This window comes from Artemia sp. Qi Xiang Cuo, chromosome 14, assembly GCF_049724085.1.
Source record: "Artemia sp. Qi Xiang Cuo chromosome 14, ASM4972408v1, whole genome shotgun sequence".
Lineage (NCBI taxonomy): Eukaryota > Metazoa > Arthropoda > Branchiopoda > Anostraca > Artemiidae > Artemia > Artemia sp. Qi Xiang Cuo.
In genome coordinates, this window is record NC_142807.1 from 57,161,434 (window position 1) to 57,181,233 (window position 19,800).

A 19,800-nucleotide genomic window follows, 5' to 3' on the forward strand; every position below is an offset into this window, starting at 1 on the left:
TAGAAACCTAAAGCCTTCTACGTCATTGGTGCTTCACTGAAAACGAATTACTCGTATATTACAAGTTTATTATTTTCCAGCTCTTACAGCATTGAAAATGAAAATAAAAATTACAGTGAAAAAAAATCTTTTACTGATGTATCTTTCAACAATTAATATCATTATATATCTAATATTCAATTTGATTTGGTTTATACTTTCCAAGACTGTTCAAGACTCATAAAGTTTTGCCGTTTTTTTTTAACTCTGCCATTTTTTGTAACTAATAGTCTTGGTTTTTTATTAAAACATTTTATTGCTTCTAGGCATTTCTCTTTTATCGGAAAACTGCACCTTAAACTATGTGGAAGATGCATTATCTTGCATGAAACTCCAAAATATAATAAAATGTCAAGTTTCGGATTGTTCCACCACTCGTAAACTAGTGTCATTTGTATTTTTGCATTCGCCGGGTCAAGCTAGGGGGTGGAAGGTAGGCTAAATTTCGTAGCAGCCACAGTCCATCGTGGTTTTGTTCACATTTTTAACACCTGTCGTTCAGACTATCATATAATCGACCAATCATACAACTACCTCAAATCATTATCAATAAGTAAATGAAACCCAACACGAACAAAATTAAAATAAATATTAGAGTCAAACTCAAAACGAGCATAGATTAATGTGAGAAGGGTTCAAAACCCCTATGCTTTCCAAAATCCAGAATATAATTTGTACTTTACTGAAAAAAATTCAGATGAATTTACTGAAAAAAATGTACATTGTCAATTTAATATACATATACTGATATTTATTCCCTAAAATTTTAATTAATTTTGATTTCTTAAAGTTACAAAAGCAAAAATATTTCAAAGAATTGTTTTCAGTAAAGAGACAATTCCGCAGTAGGTTTTAGACTTCTGTAGTGATACGGTACCAAAACTCTTGTTTGTAGTTATTTTTGTTCAATTTAAACTTGATTTGAGTCTTAAATTTAAGTTTTTCTAGTTTTAAGATTTATTTATTCGTTTACATCAATATATATTGTATGTTTTTTTTCATTTATTTTTTATTTAATTTATTTTATTTTTTATGTTTCATTTTTAATTTAATATAAAAATATTTGTTTTAATTATAATATTTATTTTCATATTCAATATAATTATTACTCTATCTAAGATATATGTATTTATTTTTATCATTAATATATGTATGTTTTTTATTGTTATTTTTTCTTTAATTTGTTTTCTTGTTGGTTTTCATTTATTCTTTCATTGTTATTTCTAGTCTTGTTGTGCTTTAATTTTAAAATTTTTTTTTATATACTGAGTATAATTTTAAAATGGCCTTTACTTTTCTTTGAAAAACTTATTTTTCGGAAGTTTTTTTTTTAAATTAGTCATTAAAAATAGTTCAAAGATATTATAACAAAAATTCTGGTGGTGACACAACCCACCAGGACCCGGGAGCAGGCGTTGTCAGTTATGCCCTGGGGGTATATATGGGTCTTATGGAAGGGATGCTCATATTAACTTCAAAGAGGGATCATTCGATTGGACATTGAAAGTTCTAGTTCACTTTTTAATAGTAAAAAGAGATTGGAGGGACCTAGCCCCCCCACCCCTCCATGCACGGTTTTCCTCAAACCCCTACCAGAAGAACTTTGAGACTTATTTTTTTTAAATAGTTCAAAGACCTCATCCTCCCCCCTCTCCTACAGTCTGCTCTAAAGTTTTATTGTGTGTGCAAACTACCAGCACCCCCCCCCAAGACAGGAATAATATAAATATTTGTATGGGCAGAAAGATAAAAGTTTCAATAAATTTAGAAGTGACGTTAAGATACACATCAAAATACACTAATCAAAGCTAGATAAAGAATTATCTATACAATTACTCCAAGAAATTCTCTCGAACTGAAAATTATAAAATACTTAAAATTACAGCCATACTTGAAATAAGGTTAAAATACATACTTTGCAATAAATGCTAAATTATATGGCACAAAAAAATCCGAAAAATGGTCTAATCAAAACGATCCTGTTCTTTCTGCATCAACAAATGAAATAGCCTAACTACTGTCTTTTGAAGCTGTTTTTTTGATCCATTCATTGTTGCGGGAAAAAACCACATTTGATTTATAAGAGTCATGTAATTAAGTTATCTCTAGCAAAGTATATAAGGAGTTAATGTTTTATTATTATTAATTAAAAAAAAACCTTTAATAAAAATAATTTTTATAATAAATTTAAAAATCAATATTGAAATAAGTACAAACATAAATAAATCCATATTATATTTAAAAATAAAAAAAAAAATAAATTACTCTTAAAGAATAAACGAAACCCCGCACTAACAGAAATTAAAATTAACTATCTTACAAACATAAAGATAACTGGTGCAAACATAAATGAATGAATAAATCTTATATAGCTTCAATATCTTTTTAATATTTTTTCCCCAGAGGTGCTTTATATGCAAGGGTTAAAAATACCATTTTGTTAAAAATAGTTGAAAGGTTAAATAACAAAACTATGGTGTCGACAAAACACCCCAGGGCCCGGGAGCAGGAAGGGATTCTCGTCTAAACTTTAGAGAGGGCTCATTTGATTTGAAATTGGAAGTTCTAGCCCAGCTTTTAAAAGTCAAAAGTGATCAAAGGGCAACTAACCCCTCACGCCCTTTTTCCACAAAATAGATCAAATAAAAATTTTTAGGTAGCTATTTTGTTAAAAAAAACGTTCAAAGGTCAGGTAACGCTAACTCCGGGGTCGACACATGTTGTACAAACATAATATTTGTAATATAATTCGTTTTATAACTAATTAATCATTAGTTATAATAATTATATATACTAACTACATAAGTTATACCCGGGGGGCATATATAGCTGTTTTGGAAGAAATTCTCGTATAAAATTCAGAGAGGGCTCATTTGATTGGAAATTGAAAGTTCTAGTTCAGTTTTTAAGAGTAAAAAGTGATCGAAGGGCAACTAGCCCCTCCCTCACACCCTTTTCCCCCAAAATACATCAGATAAAAATTTTGAGGTAGTCATTTTTTTAAAAAAAAATAAAGGGTCAGATAACAAAAACTCCGGGGTCGAAATGTTGTACAAAGATAGTAAGATTCGTTTCGTAACTAATTAATCATTTGAAAAAAATTAGTTATTTAAAATCAATGAATCAATACAAATGTAGAGCATTGAACTATGACAATCTTTTATGAAAATATTGAACAAGTATTAAATGAAAAACATTCACGCCAAACGTTATTTTATTTCAGACGGAATAAACACATCCGATGAAAATTTGAGGTGAATATTTTGTTAAAAATAGTTCAAACATCGGATATTAAAACTCCAGGGTCGACACAACCCCCCTTGGCCCAGAGACAGGCGTTATAAGTTATACTCTGGGGATACGGCATGTATGGTTCTTATAGAAGGGATACTCATATAAACTTCAGAGAGGGCTCTTATGATTGAAAATAGAAATTTCTAGTTCATTTTAAAGAGTCAAAAGAGACCGAAGCTTAATTATTCCCCACACGCCCTTTTTCCCCAAACCCATCCGACAAAAATTTTGAGATACCAATTTTGTTAAAAATAGATCAAACATGAGATAATAAAAACTCCGACTTTGACACAAACAAATTATTTTAATTTTATATTGCTATTATGATGACAGTTCTGATAATTTGAATGACGTTGAATTTTTTTTTATAGCAGGATACTGAATTAAGGAATTTTTATAAACTTGAATTTTGTTTCAACAGAGAATGAACAAAACTTGATTTAAAAAAACATTTCCAGAGAACTTATCTTTTCAATTAAAAGCAAATGCAATTTCAAACTTAAGCTAAACAGATGCAAATACTTTTTAAAATTAAAACTCAAAACGACCAGAAATTAATATTAAATAATAAATGAAACCCAAAACGAAGAGAAATTAAATAAGCAATCATAGCAAAAACATAAAAAGTAATAATATAAATGAATAAATATATCTTATAGCGAGTAATTATTAGATTTAATATTAAAATAGATCTTAAAACAAAAAAAAATATTTTCCTATTGAATCATAAATGAAACTTAAAACTAACATAAATTAAATAAAAAATCAATGCAAACAAACATACTATATATATTAATGTAAATTATTAAATAAATCTGAAAAAGATTGAAGCGTAAATTGAATATGCAAATCAAGCTTGACACTAACAAAAATCATTACACACAAGAGTTTGGGTATCTCGTTCTTTCACTGTAAAAGTCTTAAACCTACTTCTTTGCTGGTACTTTGCTTAAAACGATATAGGTCTTTAACAGTATTTGAAAGTATAACTAATGTAAAAATAAACATTTGATGCATGGTGGCGCTAACATTTGAAAGATCCCACAGTTCAAGAATTAATCTCACTGTAATTGTATTTTTGTTTTCAATGCTGTAAGAACTGGAAGAGAACATAATTGTAATATAATTCGTTTTCAGTTGAGCGACAATGACGCAGTAAGCTTTTGGTTTTTATTTACAGTTAGAAAAGGAGGCAGTATCCAAACACTTGTTTGTAGTGAAACTATATTTGTCTGTAACAACTTTAAAATTAGATAATAAAATAAAATGAATATTTGATGCATAATGATATTAATTGCTGAAAGCTCGTCAGTTCAAAATTTTACTATAATTTTAATGTTTATTTTCATTATTAAGTACAAAAGATAATATTTGTCATAAAATTGAATTCCAGCAAAGCGCCAATGACTCTGTAGGTTTTAGACTTTTACAGTGAGAGAAGGAGGTCATACCCACACTCTGGTTTGTAGTGATTTTTGTTCGTTTCAAGCTTGATGTGCATATTCAATTTAAGTTTCACTCGTTTTAAGATTAATTTAATAGTTTACATTATTATATATTGCATGGTTGTTTGCATTGATTGTTTATTTAATTTATTTTCGTTTTAAGTTTCATTTATGCTTCAATAGGAAAATATTTTTTTTTGTTTTAATCTTGATTTTCATATTCAATCTAAGCATTACTCGCTTTAAGATCTATTTATTCATTTATATTATTACTTGTTATGTTTTTGCTATGATTGTTTATTTAATTTCTGTTCGTTTTGGGTTTCATTTATTCTTTAATAGTAATTTCTGGTCGTGTGGAGTTTGAATTTTAAAATGTATTTTTATCTGTTGATCTTAAGTTTAAAATGGGCTTTACTTTTCTTTGAATAAATTATTTGTACGAAAGTTTTTTTAAATTAATAATAATAAAACATCGGAGCCGTATGACCTGTACTATAGGCAACGCTATAGCGCTGCCCCTGATGTGGGAACGCCCACATAAAATGTTACGCTTTTACAACAAAATTTCATATATCTGCAGAATATAATGTATTGTACAGATGAGATCGAAATTTAGAATGAATTGTTGAAATGGAATGGAAAGGATAATTCAGTAAAATTAGAAAATCATAATAAATACATTAAAATATATAACAAAATAGAAAATTAAAAAAAAACTTTTTGATAAAAAAGATGGGGTAATTTTGTAGCAGCTATCATTTAACGGATAAAAAATTTTAAGGAAATAATTTACCCAAAGGTGGGGGTATTTAATAAATTAAAGAAAAGAAAAAAACCGCCTGTAGTCCCATTGACACAGATAGACTCCTGGAACATGACTTTGAGCAATGGAAAGAATTTTTATTTACTGGGTAAATCAAATCCTTATGATTTTGTCTTGCAAAGCAGGGATAATACTTTTCCCTTTTACTCAAACAAATGCCATTTATTATTGTAGAATGAAAAGTATGAGAAAGCCATTGCCAAAGTCATTTCTCAGATGAAAAATAAGGGAATGTCATCCTATGTTCTTGACATAGGCACTGGAACTGGACTACTTTCCATGATGGCAGCTAGACATGGAGCTGATTCCATAGTAGCTTGTGAGGTAATTTTGTTTTCTATGTTTTCATAATTCCCATTTACACTTATTCTAATTTCATATTTATTTGCTTATTTTAAAATCATTTATAGCTGTGTTTATTTTATATGTATTGCATTCAAAATTTATGTGCTTCCACTTACATTGTTTAAATGTTAAATGTTAAATACCCAGTGATAAATACACACAATTAATACAACAATTAATCAGCGTGTGTACAAATTCCATAAGTGTAGTGGATCATTCTAATTAAGTGTTTAGTATGATTTTGTTGTCTGTATAGTTGAGATATTATTTTTCTCTTGAGTTTTTTTTTTATAGTTCATTAATTTTTCTTTAATTTTCTGTTTCTTTTTACTCATATATGTGCTTTTTATATTTGTATAGAGTGTTAAAATAAATTATTATTTTTCCTGAACTATTGTTTTATTCTTCGCAAAATCTGGCAAAAAAGCAATTCCCCTTCGTTGATAACTATAAAATGCATTTTTTTGAATGTCTAATGTTTGAATATTGAAAATGTGTCTGTCTGTTCTTTTTCTGATTGTCAAATACTGCACTTACACAAAGTTATGTAAGCTGTTTTGTTGGGTTTGTGGGGTTAATCGATCTACACAAAATACAAAATCTTGGTTGGGAAGAATCAGAGGTGGAAAGGTTTATAAGAATACCCAAAAAGGTGTGGGGGTGGGGGGGGGGGGAGCGGTCACGCAATGGTCTAGAAATCCACTGAAGCGTATATGAAGTCACACGTGCGATTATATCGGTTGAATGTTTTATTTATCTTTCATAATATTTGGAGCTTACCAGCCTTGAGTACAAAATTCGAGATTTATGAAATTTCGCTAGACTTAAATCCTTCGTTTATGAGGACAAGGGTTTGAGTCCTATTATCGCTGGCTATTTGGTTCGGAATGAGGCTCAAAGGTATGTCTCTATAAGCTCAGCCAGAGTTAATCCAGCTTTAATGGGTACGTGAAGAAATATGGGGAAGGTGTGTGAAAGCACAGGATGGCTGGTTTTACAATAAACATTTCAGTATAGTAGGGAGTAGGTCTACTAGTCTTTACTGAGTGGCCACTACTGCGACCTCTCACGATAAACACTCTGGCAGGCAAAAAGTAATACAGTATAGAATTTGTTTTTTAAACTTTCAAGGGACCATTTTCATTCGAAACATCTGATCTTTAGCAACTTTAAACCCAAATCCACCCAAGTTTTAAAGTTAATTCCATCTGTTGATATGTTGATATACGGCGTATTTTTCATCAAGCGCATAAGTATAGTTTTTATATAGGTCTTTCTTAGGTGGTTACTGTTTTGGCCACCAATGATAACCACTTTTGTATGGGATGAATAATGCGTAAATTTTTTCTGTAAACTTCGATCCAAAAATTTCTTTCTGGTCAAAACTATTACTACTTCGATTAACAACTCACCGCAGCACCAAACCACCTGAGGTCAACACAGCTACACACGCTCCTCCTCCATCCTGATAAGTTCAAAGCCTCCCTCTTTGCACACTCCCAGGAAGTTTCTATTTCCCTTAAATATTTCGTTGTGACATCCTCCCACCCCAACCGTGGACAACCTTTTTTCCGTTAATCCCTTGACGGTTGGCCGAAAAAGGCAATCTTCGGCAATCTGTCGTCCTTCATTCGCAGAATTTGCCCAAGCCATCTCAACCTTTCTCTCAATAAAGCCCTAGTAAGCGGGATAGAACCGAATTTTTTGTAAAGCATACTTTTTCAAATACGGTCAGTCCACCAGATACCCTGGACAGTCCGTAGGCTATTTCTTTGGAAAACATCTAGCAAACCTTCATCCGCTTTTTGGAGTGCACGTGCTTCAGAAGCATGTTTGTCAAAACACAAAAGAAAATATTTGGGCCACTGTTATCCGATTTTTTCAGAAGGATTATTCATACCAAACTCGAGGAGAAGTGGTAAGGGGTATAAAGCATACATAGCCAAAACCATAGAATACCAGGGATTCTGCTATAAATTTTCACTTTTAAAAATATTATACCAATACATTTATAGTTGCTTGAAATAGCATGACTCCCACTGGGTTCATAATTATGAAAAAAGTTCATATTTTTAACCTAGGTTCATAAAGTTCATATTTTTCTTGTCATCAGCTGGAAAGCACTTGCGGTTGTTGTCTTTTTTCTTATAAGGGACAAGCGAAGCAAATGTATGTGCAAGAGTTTTATTCAAAACCTTTTGAAACTGTAACACTGCATGTTTTGTGAACATGCATTTTCTTCTGTTCAAAAAGACATTGTTACATCTAACTTGGTTCCTATATTGCCCCTATATTTTCTAAGAAGATATAGTATACATAGATATAGATATTAGTTCTTGTACTAAGCTATCTTTTAGTCTTTTGCATTTTCTGACTTGAGTCTTTGCTACCTTCATAGAGTCGGATCATGACCAAGGACAAATTATTGATGAAAGTCAAAATGCTTAATGCTAGACAGATAGTCTCTGACGCTCTAAAGAAGTTTGAGAACAGGCCTGAGATAGTCCCTATTACCAGATAGCTGTTGAATTTGGGGCGAAGTGCGTACCAGAGCTATAAACTGTACCTGGAAGCTGAGTGATCTAGACAGGCTGAAGAGGAGTCCAAAAGGAAAGAAGAAGGAAAGGATGTTATCTGAGAAGAAGAAGAAGAAGACCATTGAACACCTGAAAAAAGATTTGATTGAGAAGAAGTCAGTTGAAAAGGAGAAGAGACAAGTAGCAGAAAGGCTCCTTCAAGAAGCTAATGAGAAGCTGAAAGAAGCCATAGATGCCAAACACTTTGTAGAAATAAGCCTCACACAAAGCATCATCGAGGCTTTGAGCCGCAAGACGCGCGAAGAAGATGAGGCAGCCAGGGAGGTTGAGCGGATACAGAGCAGGGTAAACAAACGAAAGTAAAGTCGTACTTAATTTCGTCATATTTTGCCAAAAAAGGAACAAGTAGAGTGGACTATTTTGTACTTTCATACAAATTAAACGCATTTAACTGAACTCATAAAAAAAAGAAACAAGAAGAATATGTGCAACAGTGATAAAAACACCAACTGCCTCTTTTTGTGTCCATGGACAGTTTCTGAGATTCACATATCAGAAATTTAGGTTCATAATAGGTTCATAAAAAGCGCAATCAAAAGTTCATATTTTTGTGGCTAAAAGTTCATAAAGTTCATATTTTTCACAAAAATTCTAGTGGGAGGCCTGAATAGCAGCAATTTCACGAAAAACTTGTCTGTGGTCTCGTTCAAAACGGATGCTTTCCTGTCGATATTTTAAGCTTTTTAAGTTATCAAAAAATTACTGTCCTTTCACATTAAAAAATCTCGCTCCGTTGTGATATAAATCCACCCCCCCCTGGGGTTACATAACTTTAGTTAATATAAAAACCATGAAAAAAATGGACCCGACGGCAATTATATTCATAAAACTATAATAAATTCAATTGGAAAAGATATATATACTATTAATACTAACAACTTTCTGGAGCACCAAGCTGCCTGAATGTAATTTAGTCAATATACAGTAACTTCTCATATAACAAAATGAAGTCTGCTATAACTATGCAGCTCTTTCTTTGCACTTGGACGTTCCCACAGTAACTGACTCTTTTTAGGCGTTCACTCCTGTTTCTGAATTTGCGGTCAAGGTGATAGAAGATAATGGTTATTCTGCTTCAATTAAAGTGATTCCCAAGCGTTCAACAGACTTAGTTGTTGGAAATGATTTGCCCAAGAAAGCCAACTTTGTTGTAGCTGAGTTGTATGATACCGAGCTTATTGGTGAAGGAGCTATTTTAAGTTACAACCATGCCCGTAAGGAACTGCTTGAGGTAATTTTTATTTAATTCTTTTACATTTGAAGCCCTGAGAAATAGAATATTAACGACTAAAAAACGTGTGATTCAGAAACGATTTGCTCTTTTTATTGGCTTCAATATTTTGCAATGGGGATCACATAAGTGGAATCAAACTTTTTTATTGATCCAAAAATTCACACAGGAAGACTTTAGAACTAATCAGGGTTTTCAAAGGGTAGGCTATTTGGATTCCATTTTTGATATACGCTTCAGAGTGATTGGCTTAAAAAAATACGCCACAGACGTAAACTATTGGACCTGAAGCTCACTTTTTAACTTGGAACTGTTGGAAAGTAGTCGCGGTTTCTCCTCTTTTTTTTTAAAGAATCTGTTTTTTTTCTTATCAGCGGTGTGTATTCCCAGTTTAATGATTCATATTCCATGAGCTTAATTTTAGCACTTGTTTTATTGTTTTAATATTTTAATGATTAGCAATTGTTAAAACGTTGCTTTGATGCATAAATTATTTTCTAATATTTCTATAAAACCAGAATCGGCTTCTAAAAGCCGTACTGCTTTTTTAGCCGTTTTCTTCAATCACTTCTTTAATTCAAACTCTGAGGCCGGGGAGGAGGGGCCTAACGGTTTTTTGTGGAGGGGGGGGGCCTGATAATTTGAAATGAGAGTTAATACCAAGAAATAGAGTGAGGCAGAAAAAGTAGAAAGACAGAGATAAAATTTAACTAAGTTATAGAAACCAGATTATAATGCAAAAATATTCTACAACAAAATTAAGAATGGAAAATAAAGCCCAATTAGTAATATTTTTGACGAGGAATGAAACATTATAATCACCTGAATGGTTTGGGACAGGTAGCTGGGTATAAGAGACGTCTTAGGGGGGGGGGCGATTAACACACGACCTTATACCTGTAACCCTGCGCGACCGAGAAACCTACGATAGCAAACTTTAAAACCTGCCGGAAAAATTAATGTGAAACAAATAATTAAGCGACCCGCGAGATAAAAAGGGGGGCTTGTTTGATGAATTAAAAAAACATTGTATTCATAGAATAGTGTTACAATATAGCCGAAAAGGGGAAAAGAAAAAATTAGATGTCCCAAAATATGTTGATATGAAATGTTCGAAATGAACTGTTTTTGGAGATTTCTTGGGATTTGGAGAAGTAAAAGCTCTTAAACAGCTTGGGATGGGGGAGGAGTGTTTTTCGTTGTCTTGACTGAGACTGTGCAATGCTTTGGCGAGTTTTTAACAGTACAAATAGTCAAGAACCAATAAGTCAACCAATAAGTGGGAGATTCAAAATATGTTGAATCTAAAAATGTACATAAGAGTCTTTAGAAACATTTATAAGGTTGGGTCAAGTATAGACGATTATATTAATTTAAGTCCGATTTTTTTTTTCTTTGAACTCAATTTCTTCTAGCTGTGCTTTTTTTTCTCAATTTAATTTCAAACTAATCTTGATCGAAAATATAGAAATGTGTTTTGAAAACACATTATAAAGAAACATTTTATTGCTCTGAAATGCCACCTGCTTATACTACACAGGGGGTCTAATACTACACCCCCTTCATATGAATAAAAAATCAGATAAAACTGTGAGACACAACACAAACTCGTAGAAACTTGAAGAGTAAGATCTTTTGCACTTGAATATGGCTCGTTTGGACATTAGCTCTTTTTTTGGTTTTTCTAGGCTCCTCTAACAGACCATTACAAATTAAGGTCGAGTTAGCAATTAATCCAGTCGAATTAAAAATTAAAAAAAGAAATTGTAACATAGTGTCAACAAGTGGGCCGGGGTTGGATTGTTAAAGCATAAGTGACATTAATTTAAACCAAAAAATATCGATGTTATTTGCAATTTTCCTGAAAAGATTGACTTGATTCCTTACTCTTAAGAATTTCCGATTGTCTTTGTGCTTTATATAAGAGGAAAAAAGTGCCTGTACACAAAGGTGGTGGGTTCTTTGGTGGGGTGGTTATGCATCCCTGTGGTAAATATTGGGGGTCAGATCTCCTTACATATCATAAAAAGGACATAAGCCCCCTCCTTGGAAGAATTTGAAGCATGTTAACTGAGAGTATATTTTCTTTTGTTTTCCCACATTTAAGATATCCTCCTCTAGCCATATCAATTCTTGAACATTTGCACATCTTTAACAATACTGATAATCCAAAGGGAAGGCTTAAAGTGCAAATATAGAAAACCCAGTACACCATGAAAAGGTGAAATAGAGGAAAGGTTGAGCTAGTACGCGAGGGATCTTTGGGCCAAATCCACCTTTAAAACTCATTATTTTACTATTCATTCTGTAGTTTCCAATACTTGTTTGCATAGCGTGCCTGGTTTTGCTGTCATTATGTATTTGTACCCCTCCCGCCAAAAGAAATATATGTAAACTTACTTGGTAGTGGTTTATACTTACTATTTACAAAGTTTTTGGTGTTTGAAAATACTAATTTCTGAAAATTAAACTAAACCACCAGTAACCTGATTGGCTATATTAATTGGTAAATGTATTTTGATGCATAAAAATGCTACATCCCAAAGTTATTATTCATTTTTTTAAATTACTGCTAGAAGTAAATTTATTTTTAGCATTGTTATCTATTTTGCTTTAACTTTAGCATAGCTGAAGCTAGATATCCAATGCTAAAGTCTTGTGAAGTGTTTCAACAGCTGTGTGCAACAAATTTCCTAGCTGCTAATGCCTTCCAAATTTAATTGAGACCAATTGACCCTTTAATGGGTAACTGTTCGAAAGATGTGGTTTGATACCAATATCTAGAGCTATAATGAGAAATCGGTAATATTCATTTCCTAATTTTTTATTGTTTGCCATTGTGATTTACGAAATTATCCCCCCTCTCCTTGGAGAGGGGGGATGCAAACAAAACAGCATTGCTGTTGTAAATATTCTGAAAAGGAGAATCTCCCCCACACAGGTCAGATTAGGCTCTGATCCTCCAGGAGCATAACTGTTACATTAGCTCTTACTTATCTACAAGTTTTTTAAGGTCCTGTAACCCCTTCTCTTTCATATTCTGATGGGGAGAATTTAGGGGCCAAAATTCCCAACACAGGTTGAATTGGACTCTGACTCTTGAGAAGCTTAATTGCTACATTAGCTTTTACCCCACACGATGTTTCTTTAAGTTTGATAAGCCCTTCTGTTTGTCCTGATTCTCGCCAAGTTTCCTCGAGAAGCCATTCTGGTAAATGATCTAATGACAATTGATGACTAATAATGACTAATGACTATGTTCTATTCTTTCTGAGCTTTCTGCTTTTTTTAAGCTTAACAGTTGTCGCAATGGGTTCGAGTCCCTAAAATACATAATTAAGGCACTATATATTAATTCCCACAAATTTATAATTAGATCCGAGTCCCTTTTCTGGTAGATGTCCTAATGATATCGAATAGGAATCCCTCTCCCTCCTTTTCCCAGAAGATGGAGTTTGTCTGCAAACCCAAAAGAATTGGGGTGCTTACTGTAACTTTCCAGAAAGTATGATTGTGTTCGAATAGCCTCTTTTGTTAGATCTTCTAATGATAAGAATATTCCCCCTCTACCTCCATTTAGGTGACATAAGGGATGAATCTTCAAAATGTTTTACTAGGACGTTGGTTCTCGCTTATGACCAAGTTTGGTCAAGATCTGACTATTTCTTCTAGTACATGCATTGATGACAGAATTTAGACCCTCCCCCCATGTGCAAGTAGAGGTTGGATTTTGTCTGAATAGAGGAAAGGCACAGCCAGTACACTATAGATTTACTTCCTTTCAAGTTTGCGCAAGATATGCAAACCACTTTTGTTAGATATGCAAATGACAAGATTCCGTGAGCTCGAAATTCTAGGATGATTTTTCGAATTTACAGCCCTTACTGGGCTGTATGCCGCTTATTGCGATACAAGATTAGAGTTTGGGAGTTTCAGATTGACCTTACCAGAATTATTTCCTGATACTCAAAATCTTACCCATCTTTAATATGTTTTCGTTTCAATTCCACAAGAAAAAGTCGTAAGGAAATAAAAAAGCAGAAAGATTAGCACCTCAACCCCCTCGTCACTTCCTTCTTGTGCCCTATAGACAACAGCATCAGCATCTTTTTTGGCAGCACTCTTCCATAAATATTCAACAGAAAACTATAAACCTCTTCACCACTTACTTCAGTAATCATCTTCCCCTTTCGAGTAGGATTTCATTGTGGGAGTCGTTTGAGCTTGAGAATTTTTGAAATTCCACAGTCAGAGATGATAGAAAAAAAGAGATCAAGCAGGCTGGGTGGAAGTTCCAGTCTCTGAAAAAAATGGTGTGGAGTTTGATAAAATATATATTGATCTTATCAACAAATGTATTGATATTGATTCCGTGAGCTCAAGATTCTGGAAAATATGTTTGAATTTCTACTTCTCACTATTACAGGGCTGCATGCTGCTGATCACGGTAAAATATCAGAATTTGGGATTTTAGGATTGATTATACCTGAATTATTTCCTAGAAGCCTTGAATCTTCAGTATCGCCGATTGTGACATCACGATACGAAATCACGACAAAAGAAAAAAATTCAACAACACAATGCTGCTCAACACACTGAAAAACCTGAACCCGCAACACAATGAAAAAATTGAGCTCCACTATTAATTGATTAGTGTAATTTCTAACAATTAATATTCTTTTTGTTTCCAAATACTATCAAAAGTCTGTTTTAAATTATTATATATTTCTATTTTAGGAAGAATTCTTATTGGTTTCATTCAGAGCAGAACATAAATTACTATGCTTATCCTCCCCTTGAGATCAGCTTACAAAATAGCTTTTGGTAATTATCTCAGATGATTACTAAAAACCGTTTTCTGAGCTAATCCCAAAGAAGCCTTGAAGAAATACGGAATTTTATTCTGCAGAGTTGCGGATTGCGACATCACGATACGCAATCCCGATCGATATCATTATTCGGAATTACGGTAAAAAAAAATTTACAATGTAGTAGTGCTGCTCCGCAACACAATGAAAAACCTGAACCCGCAACACAATGAAAAAATTGAGCTCCACCATGAATTAACCAGTGTAATTTGTCACATTGAATAATATTTCTGTGTCCAAGTACTATCAAAATTCTGCTTTAAGTTGTTATTATTTCTATTTAAGGAGGAATTCTTATCCGTTCCTTCCAGAGCCAGGATTTATGCACAGCTAGTTGAATGTCCTCTTGCAAGATCTTGGAATCGACCGTTTTCTATCGAAGTGACACAAAATGATTCCATAATGCCGCCACCGGAGGCAGAAATCTGTTCTGGCGCTCCTGCAGTTCATGACATACAAATGACGCAGCTGCTGTTTGAAGGTTTTACTGCTATTACTGATCCAGTGGAAGTTTTTTGGTAACTGTTTGAGTATATTTACAGGATTTACAGGATATATTACAGGATGAGACAAAATTTCTCCACTACAAATATTTATTATGAAAACAGTAAAAGATCAGTAGATTAAGATAGATAACGAGCTTATCAACTGGTGCACCAAGTCAGGGGGAGGGGATATTTATTGTTATTTTCATCGCAAAATAGAAAATTACAAAAATGCCCCCTTTCCCCCAACCAGATTTTGAAATATTCTTTTCTTTTTGTATCTATTAAACAAAATTAAAAAGAATTCTTGTCCATCCTCTACATTTTTGTTAATTGGTATGCTTCCAGTCGGATATTTCCAAGTTGATTCCGTCGCAACAGAGATGAGTTCAATCCCCTGGTGTCTTGAGATTTTTAAATATTTTCTCTATAGTTTCTTGCATTTTCTATATAATTTACTTTTTGGGCTTTGCTTTTATTTTTTCTTGCTAAATTTTACATAAAATTCATTTTTTTGCAATTTATCACCCCCCCCCCCATAAATAAATTCGAGCGTACGTGTCTGCTATTTTACTATAAAGAAACTTTATGCTCCAGTATTCCATCAACCAAACAAAAAAAGCAAATTAAAATGGATAAGCAAAACAATGACGAATCCTTTTCAGCTCTAGACTGAAATCTGGGAGTATTCTGATAAACGATTGTTTCAGAGATTTCTTTAAAATTATCTGAGTCAAAATTCTGGGCGAATAGTTCCAATGCTGTTTTGTTTGTTTTATAAATTAGGCAATGGTAAGGTCGCTTTCGTTTTTTTTTGATTTACAGCGATTAAATATGCCACTAGGCACGTGCTCTTTTGTTTTAATGATTGTATTTCATGTTAAAACAAAACATGAATACATTTTAAGCTCATTTTATGACTAGAAAGTTCAGGGTATCAGTTATAGTAGTATACGCCCCTGTAGAACCGACTGACGGAGATACTAGTGACTCAGATGAATTTTACTTACAGTTACAGGAGCAAATAGACAGGGTCCCAGGTATAAATATGATGTTTTTACTGGGAAATTTTAACGCCCAGGTCGGTAGAAATAGGTATAGATGATATCCTAGCCCAGGTAAATTTGGTGTAGGAAAAGAAAACAGTAATGGATGCAGACTTGTGCAATTTTGTAGGTATAACAATCTAGTTATAACCAATACGGTGTTTGGTCATACAATGGCTCATAAGTTAATATGGTATTCATCTGATGGTAAGACAGCAAACCTTATTGATTAGGTTATAGTAAACCGAAGACTGGCAGGATCAATACAAGATACTAGGGTCTATAGGAGTGCTGTTATTGATGTTAAAAGTAAAGATCACCATCTAGTAGTGTCAAGGGTTAATTTAAAGCTGAAATATCGGAAGGGTAACTACCTCCCGGTAATTTATGATGTTTGTGGACTCCAGGATGAGAATTTGAGAGAAACTTTCCAGGAACAGTTGAATACTAAACTTGAGATTTTAAAATTTGATAATGTGGAAGGTGGTTGAAATAATTTTAGAAAAATAATTTGTGAAGTTGCTGAAGGTGTATTAGGGAAGAAAGCTAGAGCTTTCCTAAGAATATTAGTGAAAAAGCTTAATTTTTCGTTGAAAGGAGAAAGGACTTGTACAAGAATTATCTGAGTGATAGATCGTATGAAAACGAAACAAATGTAAAGAAAGTTGAGAAAGCATTAAAATATGAACTAAGGAGGTGTCAAGTGGAGGCCATGGATAAACTTGCCTAGGATCTGGAAGATGCAGTTAGACGGCATCATATTAAAATATTGTACTGGCACGTTAACAAATTGAGAAGGAGTAGTCAATCCGGACTTGTCCCAGTTAAAGATAGGAATGGGGTCACAATTAGCGATAAGAAAAAAACTAAAGAGAGATGGGCCGAACATTTTGAGAACTTGCTTAACCGTGATAGAGTTGCAGGAAAAAATATAGAGGAAAATGAAAAAGTTTGTGATACTTTGGATGTGAAGGAAGATTTGTTTTGTGAGGAGGAATTAGCAACAGTACTAAAAGGATTAAAGAATAATAAGGCTCCAGGTGCTGATAGGGTGGTAAATGAGTTTTCTTAAATATGGTGGCTCTGAGGCTAGAAATAAGTTATTGAAGATTATGAATATCATTTTTGAAAAGGGGGAAGTACCTAACGATTTTAGGAAAACCTTAATTAAGCCACTTTATAAGAAAGATGATAAAAATGAGTGTGGTAATTATTGAGGCATTAGTCTGGTCTCTGTAGGTAGCAAATTACTTAGTAATAGTATACTTTTTTAGACTGAGAGATGCCGTAGACAAAGTTTTAAGAGAAGAGCAGTGCGGTTTTAGAAAAGGTAGAGGATGTGTCGACCAAATTTTCACTCTTAGGCTAATAATTGAGAAGTGCCTTAGTTTTCAAACACCTTTGGTCCTCAGTTTTATAGATAATGAGCAAGCGTTCGATTCTGTTGATAGAAGAGCTTTAGTAAAGGTTTTATCCTTGTATGGTATACCAGACAAACACATTAAAGGGATTAGTGCTATGTACGAGAATAATACTGCTGCGGTTAAGGTAGGAAATGAGGTTAGCAGCTGGTTTTGTATTAAATCAGGAGTTAAGCAGGGTTGTGTTCTATCCCCCTTTATATGGATTATTTTGATGGACTTTGTTTTAAGGACCACAGGAAAGGCAATGGGAGACCAAGGAATCAAATAGGGAAGAAAAAGTCTCCTGGAATTAGATTATGCTGATGATTTAAGCATCCTAGGTGAAAGTGTGAGCAAAATGAATGAAGTTTTTGAGGTTTTGCGAGTTCAGGGTGCTAGAATTGGTTTGAAAATTAATGTTAGGAAGACTAAATTACTGAGGCTAGAAATAAGTGAAGATGGAAAGGTGACGTTGGGTGATGAGAGGAATGATCAGGTGGGAAGCTTCACTTACCTTGGTAGTATTATTAGTAGAGATGGTGGGAGCAGTGAAGATGCTAAAGATAGAATAGCCAAGGTTCAGGGTGTTTTTTCACAGTTAAAAAAAGTCTGGAAGAATAGGAATATAAGTCTTCAAACCAAGATTAGAATATTAGAAGCTACAGTGATGACAGTGGTCAAATATGGCTCTGAAGCATGGATGCTCCGAAAAGCGGATGAAGATTTGCTAGATGTTTTCCAGAGAAATTGCTTAAGGATTGTTCTGGGTACCCGGCTGACTGACCGTATTCCAAACAATAGGCTATACGAAAAATATGGTTCAATACCGCTCTCTAGGGCTATAATAAAAGAAAGGTTAAGGTGGTTAGGGCACGTTGTGCGGATGAAGGATGACAGATTGCCGAAGATTGTTCTTTTCGGCCAACCATCTAGGGCTAAACGAAAAGCAGGTCGTCCCCGTCTGGGGTGAGAGGACGTCATAAAGAAAGATTTAAAGGAAATGGGAACTTCTTGGCGGGCGTAAAAAGGGAGGCTTTGAATAGATTGGGGTGGAGGAAGAGCGTGCGTAGCTGTGTTGGCCTCAGGCGGCTTGGTGCTGCGGTGAGTTGTTAGCAGTAGTAGTAGTAAAACTAAACAGATGGCATTGGTGTACTTATAACGAAATTTATCGATCTTCTGTCCTTCCACTATAATTGTGTTGTGGGAGCAAAACTTTAGTTTTTCATTTTTTTTGTACCGCTGGTTTCAGTTTATTGCAAGAAATTTGTAAGGGTTTAAACTCTGTAGTTTTATAGAAAGTGTATACCTCCCGTTGGATTGGTCAGTATAATGTTACATTTTGGAAAGTTGCTTATAATTTTCGCCCGGGACTGAAAAGATGGTCGCTTGACTTTGAGCCAGAGCTAACAGTGAAGGGAAGCTGAAATTAAATGGTACATTCTATTTGAGAGAGGACTATCTGACTTTGTTCTGCTGAGCTTATGTTTATTTGAACTTTGTTTATGCTTTTAAGTATAACACACCCCTTTCAAGCAAGCATCTGAAAGCGCATAGGATGCGCAATGATTCAGTTTTTATTGTAAAAAAAAAATATTGTAAGATATGCCATTTTCAAAATTTCGAGGGGCTGACAACTTCTTTGTTGTGGTACATGCTCGTACTTATCAGTGTTACTTACTAGTCAAAAATGAGCTTAGACCAGATGCATTGCAAAAACAAACTGGAGGCAATGGCAGGCATATCCCATCTTGTTTGAAGCAAAATCATCCAAGGAACTTCGATCAGTAAAACTGAAGGAAGAAATTGGGTCATTTGCCCCTCATCTACAGTCCCTTCTCAGGCCACACACATAGCTCATGACAGCATTGCCATATCACAGCTTCACTTGAGAAGCCCCCTCTAAAATTGAATCTTACTACCGTAGTTTTAGGTCGCACGCTCCCACTCGTTCCCACAATTTTGATAGGTTTTAAATAATAATGATTACTAGATTTTGGTAATTAACTAGTCTGGTATTTAAACTATATGAATTAACTCTCATCAGTCAAGCACTTGCTAAGAAGCTGTTTGATCCGTCTCAGTTTCAATAGCCTCTTTTGTTAAATGTTCTGATGATAAGAATATTCTCCTCCACCTTCACTCAGGTGAGATAATATATGCATTTGCTAAGAACCTGCTTAATCTGTCTCAATTCCAATATTCTCTGTCTCAGTTCCAATAG

The 19,800-nt window shown here is 33.8% G+C and overlaps 1 protein-coding gene across 1 annotated transcript in view; it reads left to right on the forward strand.

Annotated features, from left to right (window-relative positions):
- The first annotated feature begins 3,188 nt into the window (after positions 1-3,188).
- Art7 (arginine methyltransferase 7) overlaps positions 3,189-19,800 on the forward strand; it is a 62,435-nt gene continuing 45,823 nt past the window's right edge. Inside the window, 2 exon segments of the mRNA XM_089099993.1 lie at positions 3,189-3,218; positions 5,779-5,928. Coding sequence (XP_088956119.1) covers positions 3,189-3,218; positions 5,779-5,928 — 180 coding nt within the window.